Here is a 19,554-nt window from a genome sequence, read left to right as displayed (position 1 = left end):
AAATAAATAAATAATTAAAATCAGTAAATACTCTTGATCTTGCATTTTGTTTTGTTTTCTATATGTTTTGCCTTTATCAGTTATAATTCTGGTAATACTGCTTACAAGGAACTTATTTACACTGACAAGACTACAAAATAATTACTGTAATTTTCAAAACTTCCTGGTGTTCAACACGTAGTAATTCAGCCTCCAGCATATAATCACTTGAGCAGGTGAAGAAAGCGCTAATCCTCACTGGTTCTAACTTCCATAGTGTTATTATGCCATCATGCTCTCTTTTCCCAATATAAGAAAGGCCTCTGTTAATTACTGTAGTATTTATAGGAGATCAGTTCAATAAGGTATTAATACATGCCCTCACCAGTATTTTAGTTACATGAAGGTAAAATGTGTCATGCTTCTCAGTCAACAGCAACTCAATGGCTGAATGTCGAAAGTATCCAGTGAAATAAATACATTAGACTGAACACTGGTCACTATTATTAAAATCGCCTTTTAAAATCATCATCCCTTATAAATATTATGTCTCAGGGAATGACATATATTCCATAATGGAAATTAAATTCATCATTGAAAATGACCAAAGTAACTTAAAATTCAGATTCTTGCCATAAATTATCTGTGACCCAATAAAAGTCAACAATTACTACGAAAAACAATCTGGTCAGTAACTGCTTGAGAAAAACAGTAGTTTTCTAGATGATCAATTAAAAGAAAAGGTCAAAAAAACTAGTGAGATTTGTAAAGACCAACCATAAATAAACGTCCATCTCAAGTGCATACAGTGCATTGACCAGGACTTTTGAGATGTATTGTCCAGTAAAGGTATATTGTCCAGTGCTGTGAATACCACTAAAAAAAAAAATCTATCCATAATAAGACTTGTCTGGCCAGTGCCTTGGACATACCACTCAGAGGTCTGTCACTTTTATGAAAAGCATGATTTGGGACATTAAAATACATGACAGTCTCATACTTCCACCCAGATCAGGTTGGAGAGACTTTTTTGGCCACAGGAGAAAATTTATGCTTGGTCTTTAAGCAGCCTATCAATGACACTAGCTTGTGGAAGGGATTCTGACTGAACATGACCTACAGCATTCACCTCACTTTTGTCTAACCACCAGTTTTCTGGAGAAATGACAGGTGACCACAAGTAAACTGCTGCTTACTTTCCCTCGGAGCTGTAGCTGTTCATGCTCCCATCCGTCGACTCGCGGCTGGCTTGACGGGTCATCCAGTTCCTCATCTCCACAGCCAACCCTGTCTCAGTGCTCCTCTGGACGGTGCTCCGCAGCTTCTTACCCCCTGCCTCTGTGGAGACAAAACAGAGGTGTCCATCGCACCACGCCACCCTAGCTGGTCCTGCAGGGCACTGCTCCACGCCGCAGCAGCAGTCGAAGCCAGAAATCACTGACCTGTACCGAATCTTTCATTTAAAAAATACCGGTATTTTAATAATAGGCAAGCAGACAGAACACTCATCATAAATATCTCTTAAGATACGTTAGTTCTGTCGCTACCAGCTATTCAGACACAACACACAAGTCTGCCTGTGGAGGTAACCAGGTTTACACCAGCCATAATCTAGTCTGCTTAAAATACGTTTTCCCTAGATGAACACATCCCTCCTAGGGATTCAATTAGACTACTGCCATTATGTCAAAACCTGCAGTGTCTCAGGAATGTTTTAATCCAGCTGAATTATTGGATTTAAGAACATTTGGTCATTATCTGCTTGCAGACATCAAGTTGCAGACATCCATTAGTGAGGACAGTAAACAACCAATCAAGGACCCTTCCCGTTCCCTAAAAAATATAGCAGTGACCTATATGCACAATATGAAACTTTATTTCCATCTCCAAGAGTAACATTTTTTGTATCCATTTGCATAGCTTAATTTTAGTTGTAAAAATAGCAAAGTGAGAGATAGCTGGGTATTGGATAAGGGAGAAATACTCAAAACTTAATAAGGGGGAAAAAATAAAAGAAGTGAATATAGTATTATTTTAGTGTAAGAATTTTGATCAAGACCTCAGCTGGAAGATGTATCAAAACTCCAGAAAACAACAAAAATCATCAAGAACTGAATAAAGCCTCAGTTTTTCTTTCATGAATAAGACAGTCACTCCATGTCATTTCTGATTTTAAACATTATTCCCTGCAATAGTGCAACAGTGCAGGGAACACAGAATTCCAATTTCTTTTACCTGTTCAATGGATAAAAACCCCTGACTTCAGCACAGTGATATGTGATATACTGATAACAGAGTAATAATTCTAAATGTACATGACACCAAATGATACCCGAATTTTTAATACACTTGATACACTGAGTGGACAGAAATATCCAAGATCCTGGGACATCTGGGGCCTTGTCCTCTTCTGCAGTCTTTTGTAGACTGCTACCCTTTCAGCTCCTCTGGCTCATCCCACACCAGAGGGCAGAACAGCAAGGAGGGATACATGTCAGGTAAAGAACATGTGGATTTTAGAGAAGTGGGAAACAGATACCTCAAATACCTTGAAAACCCACTGGCTCTGTCAAAAAAACGTTTAATAACATTTCAATAACATTTAGCTGTTGTGAGACATTTCTATATCAGCATCATGAATGATTCATTCACATCTTGTAGTCATGTTGCTTATCACAGGACTGCTATACATTCCTTAATACCAAAACTTTTAATCAGTACAATATAAATAAAAGAAAAACAATTTTGCTTTAGATCTTCAACTTGCCCCTTAGGTACCATCCAGTAATTTGGTACCTACACAGAAAGAACTCATTGTTTTTACTCTGTCAAAGCTAGTTCTGAAAATACCCATTATTATCTGGAGCAATAAATTCATATATAAAATAAAATACAAGGCTAACATGACATATGGAAAATGAAGGGCAGAAGTCAACAATTGGGTTGCATTGTTCCAACTGTCTGCTCTTCTATTTTTCATATTAAACTAATGAAAGCTGGCAGCTGACTTCCAACATTGGTCCAACGTTGATCTAAAATCCAATCATTCAGATCAAAGAAACATTACCGCAAAACTACCCCCCAAAAAAATGTGCTGTTGTCTTGTAAAGGTACACAGTGTTACAGTTGAATCTGAAAGGCACACAGCTCTTGAAGCTCCATGCTCTATTCACTGAAGTATCGTTACAGGATATTACCCTTCCAATGTTAAGAGCTCTTTTGATTACTTAGCATTCATTCTTCTTAAATGGTGATCATTTTCATTTCATTCTTGTAAACATGAATTATACAAATTTAACAGAATGACTCCATTTTACATGATTCTTCAAGTTTTTTTTTCTTCAAGTTTTTATACCATCTTTCAAGGATTTTGGGGGTTGGGATAAATATGAGTTTGACTATATAATATGTGAAAGAGCATACAGTAACCTTTATTAATTAGCAATTCTCTGAATTATAATTTAAATTTGGTATGTCTCTGCTCTACCAAAACATTCATAGAAAGAAATCAACACATCTGTTGCATATCAATTTACTGAGAAATTAAGGCACAACTAGTGCAATTGCCATTCACTTCTTCACAGAGACACGTGTTTCACCAGCTGTTCTTTGCATCCCTTTGCACCAGTGTTCCTTTCCCACATTCACATTAACTGAAATAAGTACTCTGGTTCACAGGAAGACAAGCCAACAGCTGAGAAGATGCAACGTTGTTATAGAACGAAAGCTGAACATGCACAGAACGCCCAACTTAAGTATACATGCAGATGATAAACAGGAATTATTTGGACCCTAACAGTGAATGTAAGGAGGGTCAAAAAGAGCCAATGTGAATAACAATTTTCAAGTTTTCAGCAGTAAATGGCACAGCTCTCTGATGGTCTCAAAAGAGGAAGATCTGACCTTTCAGCAGTAAGGCTGATGTTAGCATGATGCTAATCATGATGTTGATGCTTCTTGAAATAAGAACTGAAGATTTTAACAGCAAAATGGCATTTTGAAACAGAAGCACAGAAGAAGCCCCAGCTCACAGACATGACTCCAGAGCCACTGTTTTAGAGATGAGTATTCTTTCAGATTAAGCTTGGCTAAACTAATATGTAATAATAGACATGAGAAATGCTTAAACGTGATTTCACAATACTACCACTACTTTGGTCCCTCAAAAAACATAACAAACCAAATATAATCATAGTTTCTCAAGCAATTTAGAGGCAAATTGATATTTATATGATTCACAGTTCATGTTTCATAAGTTCAGCATTAAAATATTTAAAAGGTTGCAAGTAGTAATGAAAATGTGAAGCAGTTTCTCAGCTCAAAGAAATAGTCTTTGGTACCACACTTACAAGCTGTAGCTGGTGGAAGACCTGGCTGAAGGTCTTCCCGCTCCAGTAAAACCAAACTGTTTTCCCTCATCCTTACCTGGAAATTAGAATATCCTCAGCTGTGCCGATTCAACTACTTGAGTGTCTGCATTCTTTAGCAGATCTAGCCCCAAAATAACCAACCAACAATAGTTTTAAAAGTTGTTGTTGTTCTTCTAAGACGGATCATTTCAGAAAACCAGTTTTCAAAACATACAATCTAAAAATCCCAGTTGAGGTGATGCTACTCTCTAGCCAGATCAGTAACTTGGGAGTGCATCTATCTTACACAGAAGTAAACACGTAATTGGTGCCAGTGTAAAGGTGGCAGTCTGGATTCGTAATCATCAAGTACTTGGACTTATACACTCACTTCACACAGTTTTTAACCCCTCCCAATGAAAGGATGCGGAAGTGAGAGAATTAGGAGCATACTTTGTTGCTAAGTATGTTGCTGACCACCTACTCTGAAAATAAATTTTCTCATTATTTACTGAACTCTAATAAAGAACATTGAGAATGTTCTCCAAATTAGCATAATCTAATTGACCTAGAAAGAAGAAATTTCTCTTAAGTCGCCAGCAAAAATATGGAATACATTATCTGAAAAACACTAGTTCAGAGTCTTATGGCTATATTGTGTGGAGTGGAATAAATTACCAGAAATAATTACTCTGGCATTTATGAAAGCACATTCATTCTTACAGTTAATCACATTGGTAATTTAACTAATATGGTTACTGCAAATAGACTCTACAGGCCATATTTTCTAAATGACTTGTGGATTTATTTGCTCCCATAACAAGGAGTGCAAATCGCTTGGAAATGAGGGGTGCAGCACTCCTGATGTGATCTTCCATACCAGATGAGGGCAAGCCGAAGACTGCAGTGAGCACGACAGATTACCTTCTGTGATCTGGGATCCAGCCAGATGATAACTGCCTCTGGTGGGGGAATGCACAAAGTCTCAGCTTGCTCTCAGAAAGTGCCTGCAAAGAGAGCCCCAGGAGAGGACATTGCTGGTGCAGGCAGAGGCCAGCTGGTTATGCCGGTCCTCATGTGGTACGTGAGCTCTCGGTTGGACTCTCATGGAGTGCAGAGCAGCTGCGGCTTCAGAAACACACTCAGGTGCTTGAAGTGCCACTTCCCACAGTACCAAAACAGTTGGATAAAAAACTGGTTCAGTATTTTCATCTGAACTCAGGAGTTAGATCCACAAAGAGCACTAAGTGACTACTTTTCAAGAGCAAAACTCTCTAAGTATCTGGAGACCTGCACTGGGCACATTAAGAACAGGTTAGATAAAATGATCAGAGTCTAAGAACACTTGAGCCTACCTAAGAGAAGTGGACAGGGTAGGTCTCAAATCCCCTTGCAGACACACAATTCTGGATCTGGCACAGCCCAATTTTGGGCATTTAGCTCTTGTTTAAGCACCGCAGGGAAACACAGCTCAGCAGTTTCTTTGCTTGCATCACCCACAGACCCCCAGCAGCCAACGTGGGTTCAAATCTACTAATTTAAGCAAGATTTAGGAAACCTAGATTCCATCATCACCTCGATTTAAGAAGCTTTGAGCCCATCTTACCTGTTCTCAAGACAGGGCTCACCACCAGCTCATGAAGTGTTCTGTTACCGTCCTTCTGATGGAGTTTCTTCCCATGATGCAAGCACTTCTGAAGCCCAAAAAGCATTTGCAGGGCAGGAGTAGCTATAACCACGGACTTTCCCTTACTTTGAGCTTGTAGGGAAGAAGGGAAGACCTTTGTACCGGTTCTTTCTTTCACGTATATCTCAATACAGAACACTATGAAATTCAGACTGGGATGGGGATGGCCTGCCACAGGAACCCAAAAGCAGTGCTCCCTTCAGTATGGAGGCACTTCAGTAGGGGGGCAGCCAGGTAGGAAAAGTTTGACAGATCCTGGACTAAGAGAGCCTCAGTCTACGCTATGCCTACAAAATCCTCTGGAAAATCCTATCCTGTCCTACAGGAAGGAAGTAACTGCCCCAAAGACACATGGCCTTCCCTTCCAGAAGACCAATGAAGACTGAGTATGGAAAGACTTAGGGGTGGAGAAGCCACACCAACTGTCCACATCACAGGCAGCAAAGGAACAACATTTCCTCTTTAACAATTTCATTGTGCTTCACTGCACTTTCAGGTGCCCAGACACCTTCCTCTAAAACAGAGCCTCGCAGCCTCTGGTCAGAAAAGATTTTTAAATTTCTTGGGAGCCCTCATTAGTTTTTCATTTTCAGTCAAGAAATACTTTTTCACTCTTGTCCTATGCCTTTTTATTCCCTCCTCTTTCTTTCCTCTGGCTACACTGGAAGCATGGTTAATTAAGATTAAGGTTAATTAAGACAGCACCTAAGAAAAAGTGAAAGAGAGAAGTGAATGAAATAATCAGCTGCAAAAGTGCTGCTTGAGCTTCTGATCAATAGCTGGTGTAGAAGCTTTCGCGTCCCATTCTCACTGAATTCCCATACACGGGGCCCAAGAGGCAGCCATCAAGAATCTCGGCTGTTCACAGGATAAAGAGCTCAGACTACATTGCAGCATCCTTTTGTCTGTATTTCATTTCCCTTTCAAGGCAAGGCTGGTCATACTTCCAATCTGGAAAAGCTCCCCCCCGGCTTGTTGTGGCCGCACGATGTGAGGTCAGTTTACCACATGCTGCTCCCAGGCAATGCTGTGGTTTAAGGCACCTGCTCCTTATTCCCTCCCACTTCTGAATGTGTTTGAAGTTGCATTCTGCCACTTTAAATTCCCTGCTCTGCTCATTTTCATTCTCCTGATAGTTTTAACTGATCCTTCTGCAAATATTTAAGAGCATCAGACAACAGAAATTGCTTTTGTCTGCGTGGGGCATCACTTCAAGCTTTTCAACACTTGCGATCCCAAGAGATTTTAAAATATTTTTACAAGACTGAGGTATTAACAAGAACTGTATTTCCCATACATAATAATTACTTTAATGTTTCTAAAATTCCTGTATTCCCTGTATTATTATACAGAATCGGTACTGAGCATGCTACATACAAAATTGACACATTGCTGCCTCTGACAGCTTTCAGCTTCTTTTCAACACCTGTGCTGTGCACCATGCCCTAGAGATCCCAGCTTGGCATAAAGGAAACCACAGCAGTAGGGTCTGGAGCTTGGTCAATTCCCCTGACAAAGAATTTACATCTGATAACAGCTCCCCAGCACGCTGGGAGCCATCCCAGAGAACCGGGCTGGATGGGTGCTGGCGTTACTGGTGTTCCTGCCACCCTCTGTGATCCCCACTTCTCTGTTGGTTACTTGGCCCTGACCATATGACAGCAAACCAGCCTTGAAGACTTTTGGTTGGATCCCTTGTTTGAAGGATGTTGAGCACAGATTTTGACTGCAGTATTGACACAGTGAAGGACATTTTAAGTGTAATGTAGAACTGCATACTTCACAGCACACACTGAAACAGAAAACCCCCATTTCCATACATAACCCCAACTTTTCTTAATATTTCAGAAAAGATTGCCTTTTTTTTTCTTTGCACCTCCATATTCATTGTACTGATATCAGGAGCTGCCGTATCTAGAGAAAAAAAAGCTTCAGCTCTGCAGTTTTACTTTCTAACTCAATTTTTACAGCTTTCCAACCGAACTACTGATGCATTCATGCACCTCATTACAACATACAACAAATACAATACTCATGTGATAAACACTTACCTAAGAACATTTTAAAAGGAACAATCAAAACACCAAGCGTGCCCTTTTGAAATGATAACAATATAGACCCCTTTTGATTTTATAAGCAAAGAAAATATATATATATATATATATATATATATATCTGTACACAGCCACTCGGGCATTTCCAGCACCCTTGCAGCAGTCTCTGCTTCTGTTACTGGTAACACCACGGCTCTTCTAAGCGTGGTTGGAGGACACACCAGCCAAAAGCCTCTTCGGATTGCTGTAAAACTGAATTTAAAGATGTGACACTAAAGAAGAGTTTTGCTTTTCAGCCCACAGCTGTATGCCCCACATGCCAAGTGACCTGAACGAACAGCATATTGGGTACCCTCCCTTAGCTATGATCCCACGGAGATAGGTGATCTGGCAATTCAAACGTAATAGTTCTGACTTTGTGCATAAGCAGAAAGGTAGCATTTTATACCCACTCTGTACATCCTGTACCGCAATCTGCTTGACTACAAAAAGTGCAAAGCAGCGGGAAATCAGCCTTATCCCCAAGCTATTAAAATTCTGAAAAAATAGAGCAAGCAATTTTGTAGTATTACATTCTAATTTTATATCCCGTTTACATAAGGAATCACTAGGTAGGTGCACATCTTCGCCACAAGAAACCTCTAAACCCAGTCTTTGATTTTGCCAATGACAAAGGACAACCATCTTGAGTAAAAAGAAACCATCGCTGCAGTTTTGTGTTATAGTGCTATTAGGTTTATATGCACATTTTCCTGGATGAAGAGCATCCTTGTGTGCTCATTAATGACAGTTATTCCATGCAGCGCCAAGAGCAGATTACAACTTCTGAAACAGTGAAGAGTGTTTCTGTAATGAGGAGCTCACAATTGCTCTTCGTTTTTGTATTACATGAATTGGGATATATTTTCTAAATACACAATAACACTAATAGCATTCTTTAACCCAATCTTGTTTATTTTTAGTATAGCTGGAATGATTACACACATTATCAGAAGGATCTGTGCAGCAGTTTTGAATGATGTAGCGAGTGTGTTGAAACGATTCAACATCCTCTGTTAGGGCCTAATGAGATAGATGGTGCCAAGTAGTTGGATGGCTACTGAGATTACACAAATTAGGAACAGATCTTCCTCTTAGCTTTGTCTAAAATGAGTAATGGTACCATGCAAATACCATTATTTAAATAACCGCAGCTCCCCAAACTCTGACATTTCACACTGTAATGACCCACTTTCAAACTACTGCTGTTAAACATTTACCTCTGCAACTGAAAAAACGGCAACGCAGCCAGCCACCGCTCTGCTGGGCCGTTGACCTTGCTACTGACAAATGACAATTACAGCATGTTGATTTAACTCCGACAGGTTTTTTCAGGTTTATGTAGGTACCACCAGGGATGAAACTCATCATACGCTGTAGCTTCACAGCTGCTGATGCGGCCATATCTGAGCTGTTCAGGTAGATGCTGCTGAGTAACTAAAGCTCAGATGAGAAACAAAACAAATACAAGAGAAATGCAGCTTTAAAACTCTGCTGGGCGTTTCCATCATACAGTCAGCTGAAGCATGCTATACTTTCTTTGAATGTCAACCCTTCTGCAACCTCCTCTACTTTCATCTGTTGGTTTTCCAACCAGTCCCCAGATTCCACGTGTTTTGTTTAAGCCACATTCTCTGCTTTGCTGGCAGCAGTATAGCTATTCCTATGCTTCTTTTGTAAAAAGGTCTCATCCACCTTGGGACTGAACAGGCGGATGGAAATTGTGGAAATGACTTTGTGTTGCCTCTGCAGCAGTCAACCAGAGGAGCTGGACAGGCGGGACAGCCAGCCCTACAGCACGGATGGAGAGGTGGACTGGAGTCAGTCCCTGAGCAGTGTGGTAGCAGCAAACATATACTATAAACCATAAAATTTAACGTCATACAGATTCCATGGAGTGATTTTTATCCTCCAGATGAGCTACCCCACTTTTGCAGGAGATACAGAGTAGACAGCCTCTGGTGTGTCAGCATCAGTCGAGCCCATGGTCCTTAAAGCTTTGTCCTTTACAGCTGATACCTTTCCACGGGACAAAATACCCTTCTCTCATCTTCCACCTTGACTCTGCCTCTGCACATTCCACGCAAGCAAGGTCATCTTTACCACCAAGGCCAAAAAATAGGCCAATTCCCCCAAGAAGATGTAGTTACTCTCATTTTCTTCACTGCCTGATAGTCCTGCTATTACTTTATTCTTTTTAAGAGGACAATTTTAAAGCATAACGACTTCATGTGCAGGATTCTCTTCACTTTAATAATTACTGTGTTAATGAATTTATTGTTACTACTTCCCCCATTTTCTATTTCTGGTTAAATTATTGTCTGCTTGTTATTGTCTACTGGGACCTCCAGAGGGACAGCGTGATCTGGTGGCCTAACCACAGGAACTGAATCCAGGAACTGCACAGCTTTATTCCAGCTCTACCAATAAGCAGATGATTAATCTGTGAACAATGCCACTGAAATCAATAATAGTGCTCAAGTGAGCAGTTAAAGATACATTTAAAGTCCTGCTCCTTCACTCACTGGCACCAATGGCACACTCCTGCTCGCACTTACATAATCAAATGACTCTTCCAACCAGATTTCCAGATAGCTACCAGCCAGGTAACAGCAGCATACAACGGGTTCGATTCCTACTGAACCCCTGTAGCAAGACTCAAGAAACTTCTTTTGGCAGACATCACTATGCAGAACTGCAATGTATATTCTCCTCAGCTAACAAAACTCATTCCTGCTATTTCTGGCATGATTGTCTTGGGCTGAAGAACATTCTGTGGCTTTTTTTTTCCTCTCTCCCCAATTGCCTTTTGTTTTTCTAACATACTGGGAGACCAAGATGCCTTCCAGTCCTTTCTGAATTAATTTATGTCTTAAATTATCATAAATTATCTCTCGAATTGTCTTCAGCACCTGCAAAGCATTTGATTTTCCTCTTGAATCTCACAGCTTCGCTACCACCCAAAAACTCAGTGCTTTGGCAAATACGACATTAAATTGAAATACAATCCCTTTTGGAGGGCATATTTCCGTACGCAGGTCTTGCCACGAGTGGCTTTTCCATGGCTGCACTCCTGACAACCTGCCATTTAACAGCGCATATCAACGCTTCAGTGTAAATGCAAGGCAGAAGTGAACGTAAGGAGTATAAAACAGAAACTGTAGCACAAATTTATTACAACAAACAACACACACAGTGTAATCTGAAGAAGCACCACATTAACAGTCCCACTTGTAGAAGCAGACATAAGCTTTCTAGTGACCACATGTGATCCGAGCCTCTGCCTTCCTCTGTGTGTGTGCTGGATAACCTTCAGTCTTGCATGAAAAATTCACTTCCTCAAGCACATTTTCCAGTCGACCACAGGAAACTTTTAAATATCCACCACTTTTAAATATCTTATGTGCGCGAAATTTCGCATTATCGCTACACAGACGTCTAAAACAACGTCACAAACATTTACATTTGAAATACCCCAGTTGTTTGAATTTAATGACAAAGTTTCCTTTAACTTCAACAGAGCCAGGACTTAAAGACAAAATGTGAGGCTCAAGGTGCTTCAAGAGCGGCTTCAAGATTCATACCCCACACCTCTCTTCGATGACATCCATGTAATTTAAATCTGTTCCAAGCACCAGGTGATGCTAACTCTCACTTTACGACCCAGGCTGTGCCCTCTATCATCCACAAAGGTAACAAAATATAACAAAGACATCTTCTGAAAACCTTGACACTTCCATAACAGACTTAATCTGCTCTGGTACCATGTGAAGTATTAACACTGGGTGTGCACAAGCACATGTACCAGAAGTACATTAAAGATGGAAAAAATATTTGGGGGCAAACTTGAAGGACTCGTGTAGCTGATCAGCAGGTTGGAAACGCAAAGACCAGTATCAGTGCCCTGGGCTGTAAACCTGGCTGACCCACGGCAAGTTCATGCCTGCCACTGAGCTGGAAACCTGCAGCCTCTCCACAGCTGCTTCTTCAGCACACCACAGCTTGGATGCTGGGGCTTAAGAAGTCTCCTTTCTTCATCAACTGACACTCAAATGTGTCTTCTCATTCATGGTGTTCTAAAATGGCTTCTGAATTTGTTCCTATTAATATATTCTACTGAGTTACTTTTTGGTGACTTTGAAAGTTGACATTACACATGTCCTTTCCTACCCAAAGTATTAATTTTGGCAGCTAACGAACAGAAGTCTTCAAGGGTGTATCATAAATAAATGCGTCAACAGAACAGATTTTCTATTTGTATTAAAAGTGTGATTGAGTGGAAAATGTAAAAGCACCTCTGTGTAGCAGGTTATTATTATTTTTTTTTTTAACCTATTCAGCATACACAAAAGTAACTACCTCTTGAGGATGTATAACTTACGAAGTGGGTTTAACATTTTTCTTTTACAGATTAAACTGTAAACCAGTAAGTACACAAACATGGGAGCACACATACCACAACAATTTAAGGACACCGGGGGTACAAAAATATAATTGTATAAAAGCATTCAGAAGACAACAGATTAAAACTGGGTGCAGAGGTGACTTGCATTCAAAAATGCCCACAGCTTTTTTTTCCTTTTTCTTTGTAATCTTAGTGAATACACTAGGGAAAGGAGTTCAGCTGTGGTGCCTGCCATGCCTGCGTGACCTGGTGTGTCTGAAGTCTCAGGCAGCAGAGACTCAGCCGCACAGAAACTGCACAGCAATTGTATCTCTGCTTTTTCATTTGAACTACACGAAATGCATTTTAAAGTGTAGCTTACATCTACATAGGATCAGATAACTTAAATAAACACAACATGTAAAAAAAAACCCTGTATATAGTCTTTTAACACTTCTTTTTAAATAACTTGCCAGCACAAACTAAATAAAACATTACAATTGAATTAACATTAAACTAACAGGTATTCCTATATTGATTTCCATAAAGTTCAGTTTTTTTTCAAGTCAGTGAACAGCTTTAAACATAGACAGGTCTCAACTGAGGAATAATTTTTTTTTTCATAGGAAAATAAAGACCAGAACAATACAAATCAATACTCTGATTTCACACTGGGATAATGCCATTATTGTAACTAATAATCAGGACTGAAGAGACAACTATTCTGGAATGGATAGAATAACCTTTAAAGAATACCTAACCATTTTAGCATAATTTATGATATTTTCAGTCCTTTAAAAATGTGTGTTTTCATCCACAGAGTTTATTAGCATTGCAAAAGATTAAACAAAATGCCCTCTGAAGCCTACCCTTCAGTCTACTGGCAATATTTTGCAGTTCAGTTCTCTGTTCGTGGCAGGGAACAGATGAGAGTACTGAAGGACAGCACATTTTGCCCCAGGGAGGAGCTCCCTATTTTCTACATTAAGAGCCAACCCGACCAGTCCCTGAGCAGGGGCTGGGGCAAAGGCAAGGCACCAACCTCGGCATCCTCATCAGAAAGGAAAGATGCTCTGGGGACGACACTTCAGCGACTGCTGCACGTGGAAAGATAAATCAAGACATGTGAAGACTGCACACAAACATTTGCCACCGAACTCTCGACCTGGGATGTGGAAAGTGATATATGCTGTGCAGATGTTTTAAATGCAGATTATGAATGGTGCGCACACACAGTTGATAGAAGACTGTCTGGGAGGATTGTACAAATACAGATATCTTAATTTGATATTGCTAAAATCTACCAAAGGTAGAATGTGCTCAATTAATGTCAATTAAATTAAGAATTTTAAATTATTTCTGGTAAACACTAGGAAGATTAAGCTCATTCTACTTGTAAATACGTTTAAACATTTTCTTTACAAAAGCAGTATTTTCAAAATAAGCCCATGAAACACAACTTTTGTCCCTGGGAGGGTTTGGTGCCATGTCTGAGCACACAAACGCATTTGTTACACACATCCCAAACAGGAACCAGGACTTTATTTTTCAGGTTCTCTGAGAGCTATCTTAGGCTCCCCCCAGTTACGCGGAGAAGCCAGAACCCCCTGCACTCCTCCTCTTTGCCATGGCAAGTTCTGGTCCTGCAACAACCGCACGGAAATTACGAGCGTGCTTTACAGCCAGGGCTGACTTTAGGGAGTAGAGACGGCTGGGTGTGAGACCCGCAAGGTCCACCTGGACACACAGCCTCCTGCCTACAAAGATTATTCTAAGAAAAAGTGAAATGGGGCCAGGATGTGGCGGTTCAGACGGGGTGCTCTGTGGGGTATGCCGCCCTAACAGGCGAGGGGCACCTGAGCCAGCCCAGGACACTGAGGGGACAGCCTGGGAGGAAGGCTCGTTTCTTATGAAAACAAAACGAACGAAAAGTCCCTCTCCCCCCTTCTTTCTACACAACTAAAGCTTGGGCAGTAACTCGCCTCTACGCTCACACCAGCCACCCCAAAAGCCTCCTTCAAGCTGCCGTGCCCCCAGCCGCCCCCTGAGCGCCGGTAACCGCCCGTCCCCGTCCCCATCCCCATCCCCGTCCCCGTCCCGCCCCCTCACCTCCGTCCTCCTCCAGCGAGTTCATGCAGGGGAAGTACACGGCCAGCGCCTCGAAGGAGGCGGACAGGCTGCTCCGGCTCTGCGAGCGCTGCATGCTGCGCCCGCCGGCCGCCGTCTGCCGGCCCATCTTGGCCGAGCGGCACCCGCCCTTGGCGCGGTACAAGAAGCGCGGCGTCTTGGCGGCGGGAGGGATGGAGGGAGGGGAGGGGAGGGAGCGCTGGGCGGGCTGCGAGCCGCAGGGCTCGGCGCTGCCCCGCGGAGCTCGGCGATGCCTCCGCCGGCTCCGCCGCTCGCGGTGGGGATGAGGCGGGCCGGGCAGCGCAGGGCAGGGCCGGCGCCTGTCAGCGGGGCGAGCCGAGAGCGGGCGGCGTTAGGTGGGCAGGCGGGGGCGGGCCGGGGCCGCCGTGTGGGGAAGGGCGGCGGGGGGAAGGCGGCGCCCCGCAGGCACCGCCCGCATGGGTCGGGACCGCCCGGGAGGGCCGGGACGGGGGGGGGGGGGGAGGCTGAGGCCCAGCGGCCCACCTGAGGCAGGAATGGGGCTGAGAGGAACGGGGTGGCTGAGGCTGGCCACCCGTGGCACCTCTGGAGCCACCCGGTGCCACCCGTGCCCAGGCAGGGACACCCAGAGCAGGGTGCCCAGCACCACGTCCAGGCGGCTTCTGAAGGGCTCCAAGGAGGAGACCCCACAGCCTCTGGGCAGCCTGTGCCAGGGCTCCGTCACCCGCACAGCACAGAAGGGCTCCTAGTTTCATTTCTGCCTCTTATGTTTCATCTCTGCCCACTGCCAATGGTCCAACATCCAGTGAGGAATCAGCCCTGCAACCAGAGGCAAATCCCACACCGCTCCTTGACTTCGAGCAAAGCTCCTTCACTTCTAAAGTGAAGCTTCAAAAGCTTCAAACTTATAACGCACACCTACATCCTTTGCAGATGCCAGGGTGCCTCTTCTGAATTCACACAATTTGTTCCTAGCTCCAGTACATCGTTTGCATTTTTGATTTTACTGCTATGTTCTCACCACCATTTACCTTTCTGTTTATCCAAGATGATTTATTAATGCTGTGTGTAGCATTTGGCAAATTGTCCCCCCAAACAGCAAGAAACTAAAGCACTGGACATCATTAAAACCATCAACTTACTGCTGTCTTTTGCAGCATCAATAACTTCTTCCCCTATAGTTCACAACACTGCAAAAGCAGTACCGAACCCAGCACATGGCTGTTGTTTTGCTACTGGCACTTTAAACCACAACATTCGTATAAGTGATTTTTTTTTCCCTGTTGTCTTTCAGAAGTCTTTAAATCCACCCAAACAATGGTAAATGATATTCAGGGTTTAATCTAACAAACTTCACAGTAAAAATGCCAGTTTGAAGCCAAATGAAACTTCACAAAAATTGTTTATAAAGCTACACCTGGAGTGTATTCCATTGAGTTGATATTTGAAAAATACTATTTATGCTTGGATAATAATAAAACATCTTGAACAGTCAACAGAATTGTGCTTTGCTGCAGAATGAAAACCCATCAGAAGTTCAGCATTAAGGGCCAGAACTTATCACCACTCAATCTACAGGAAAAAAAAAAAGAAAGACTTCTTAGTGAACTCACTGTAGTGACAGCTGTTTTTACAACATGCATGATATTTTCATTTTAAGACAACTATAATCAAGTATTCCTAATAAAATGTGTTTCATGTGACACCACAAGCACTCACTTTGGGACAAGATAAATCCTCTTTTCCTCTGCACTAGCAAGAAATGATGTCCAGAGCAACTTGTCTAGGCTCTGACATCTTATAGATGTCTCACTCAGGCCATATTCCAAAAGGTACGTTTAGTTGGTGATGATACTGCATGAGGCACTCCAATTTGAGATGGACACTCAGCCTGCAAAACATCCAGCCCTCCCTCTAAAATCACCCTTTGCATCTGTACTAGCACTGCATCGAGTTAAAGTATAGTTGAATTGCAGAGAGAACTTCTGTTTGCTCTAAAAAGGTAAGTTACTAAAAGACTGGAAAGCAAATGATAATGATAGTAGCAACAACAAATCTCTAATATACAGCTATCACTTAATTGGCAAAAAATAATGAAATATGTTGAAGTAATTGATAAAGATATTTTAAAGAGATTTGACTGTAAAGTTTTCTATCTACAAAAATAAAAGCGGTCAACTTTCAACATTTTTATCAGTGTAAGATATGGCAGAAAAAATCGATGTTTGTAGCTTGATTTATCTTAATAATCAATCATGACTGCTCTGCAGAAATGAAATACAGAACTGGGGTGGTGTGTCTGTTGCACACCTCGAGGTGATGTGTGGCCTCAGCAGGAATTCAGCTGCGACCCGGAGGCTGCACGGCTGTGCTCTGGGCCCCCATGCTGCTCAGACACTCAGCCCTGAGCAAGACTTAGCAGCCACAGCAATTACAATGAGTCAGTGCTGTTGTTAATATTGTACAGTATATAACAGAAGTGTTACTATCATTGATAAAATCAGTCTGTACCAAGAAAATCACTTTAAATATTGCAAAATCCATAATCAATTCAAAATTACCCCAGTTACAGGTTGTGATACAAGACACCAATTCAGCAAACATATGACAAAGCACCAAGACTCCTTAACATGCTTCTCTCTCCTGATTTTCCTTCTTTAAAATAAAGGCTCAATGGGAAGAATGAAAACAAAGACAAAGAATTGAGATAAGACAACAGTTGCCAGTGTTCTGGGATCTGGGGAGGCTTTCCTGGAACATTTGATAACGGTTGCATTATACAAATAATCTAATTGATGGCAGTCTAGACGCATGTCTTGACTGCAGAAAATAGGATTACCCCCCTGGCATTGACACCAGAGCAGCTGGCTCCTGAATGCAAGATAAAAAGCATACATTGCCATAAAGGGGTCCTGTCCACTGGCGTTATGGAAAGGTGACCAAAAGTTTCTTAACACTCCCTTTTAAACCTGCAGTTAGGGAACGCACTCTGGGAATGGAACTGAGAAGGAGTGATTGCCCCTTTCTTCATCACCTTTTCTGCACTTCTGTCAATCATTGACCACAGATTTCTTTTGTTTGCTGCATACAGGGTTTGCTTCAATCACGGTTGTCTTCAGAAAAGCCAATGCAGCTGCCTAGCCTTCTACACATCTCAATTATCTTCAACTTGCACTATACCTATCAACTATTAGGCATAAGATATTGTATATATATATATATTTAAGCTAAAGCAATACACTGAAAAGATCATAAAATGACTTCCCAGTCAGTGTATAAGTATTATCAGATGTAGTAACAAGCTGTTACTTACTGTACTTTGATAAATGTTAGGACTGTGCTGGTGTCCTCATGCCTGCAGAGAGGAGCATGTGGCATGCACATGAAAGGGGCAGGGTCCAGAAAGCTATGGGTGCTTCACAAGGTAATGCCCGTTTTTACTGTTTCCCAACATACAAAGAATAACTGTTCTTGCCTTGATCATGACTAACATGATCACGAACTTCATTCAAGACTCCCTGTGTATTCCCAGGGCCACGGCTCCCAGTCCATGGTCTGAGTCTTGCAGCATGAACCATCAGTGGTCTCCTACTCTCCGCAAAGATTCATGATATAACGACCACTCCTACATCAATCAGAATACCAGTTTTCTAAATTGCATTTTTTAGAAGTCAATACGTTTTGCATTTTCCGAGCATTCCCTATCAAGGCAGCCACACTTTTCCTTCTGCTGAAGCAGTAACAGTGAATTTTTCCATTCTGATTCTTTTGGCATTTGCTACTGTAAGGTCAACTCCACCCCAAGTATCAAGCTAGGTCCACAGTACAGATTTCTACCAAAATAGCTTTGCTGACTGACACAGATGTTCTGGGAGAATTCCCTAGTCGTTACTCCAAGTGTGGTTATATCAGCGAAACAGTGTTCTACTAGAGCTGTTTGCTTTGCATTTGCTGGTACACAATTCCAGAAAAATGCTCCTAGTGTTCCCATCACCTGAACAGTCTGTGCCAGTGGAAGTTTACCTGTAAGTAGCTTAGCCCTTGTAAGGATCATTTCAAAGTTTTGCCTTACACATTTTAAAACCACATACAGATTTGAAGAGCTGAAAGAAATGGCTTTCATATCTCTTCCAAAACACAGATTTCAATTTCTAAGAATAAAATTTAGAAATTTTAGCAAGGTGGGGATGAAGAAGTACTAATATTCTTCTAGAAACATAGGATGCTTTCAGATCAATGGAGATACCAGTTTTAATTTTTTAAACAAATTTAAGTTTTTAGGCAATAGTAAGATTGCTTGTCCTGCAGTCGGCATTCTCTACTGTATCATGCCTTAACGAACATGAATGAAATCTGGAAAAATATCTCTCTTTTGCTTTAATGCTAATATTATTCTTATTTAAATAACCTATATTTAGCTTTCCCCTCTGATGTTTACCATAAAACTACAAAACCCAAATAAATCATACTCTTTCTAAATAACAGAGAGAGCTGCTAATGTCCTGGCATTGCAATAATGCAGTGTAGCTAGCTCACAAAAAACTAAGAGGTCAGCACCGGAGCAGAAAACCTTTACACAGATAAGTATTTCTATTTTGATTAAAATAATTTCACACCTTCCTGATCACAAGGTAATCCGCAAACCACAAGGTGTTGTAGAACTCAGCAAAATATATTACTTCATAATGCTTCATCAGGGTGAGAAATAAAGAGCACAGAAATAAAAATGTACATGCTCTTCTGAGGTAAAAAAGTTTTTTTTTTTTAAACAATATTAATCAGTTAAAAAATGCACACATGATTTTATATAAAAAAGCATATATCGATATATAAGCATATATCTGCTCTCATTATTTGGATCTTAATCCACCTTTTTGTCTCTGAAAAGGGAAATCCACACGGAATAACCTTCTTTATAATGAAACAAATCCATCAGCTTAGAAACACACTTCAGGT

At 41.5% G+C, this 19,554-nt stretch overlaps 1 protein-coding gene across 1 annotated transcript in view; it reads right to left on the bottom strand.

The window, feature by feature from the left end:
- The window catches only part of RIMS2 (regulating synaptic membrane exocytosis 2), a 469,801-nt gene that overhangs the window by 4,364 nt on the left and 445,883 nt on the right, over positions 1-19,554 (bottom strand). The window contains 1 exon segment of the mRNA XM_048068611.2: positions 1,176-1,317. Within this exon segment, the coding sequence (XP_047924568.2) occupies positions 1,176-1,317 (142 nt within the window).

This window comes from Anser cygnoides, chromosome 2 (assembly GCF_040182565.1).
Source record: "Anser cygnoides isolate HZ-2024a breed goose chromosome 2, Taihu_goose_T2T_genome, whole genome shotgun sequence".
Lineage (NCBI taxonomy): Eukaryota > Metazoa > Chordata > Aves > Anseriformes > Anatidae > Anser > Anser cygnoides.
Note: the sequence above shows the minus strand (reverse complement) of the source record. Positions and strands in the feature narration are given on the sequence as shown.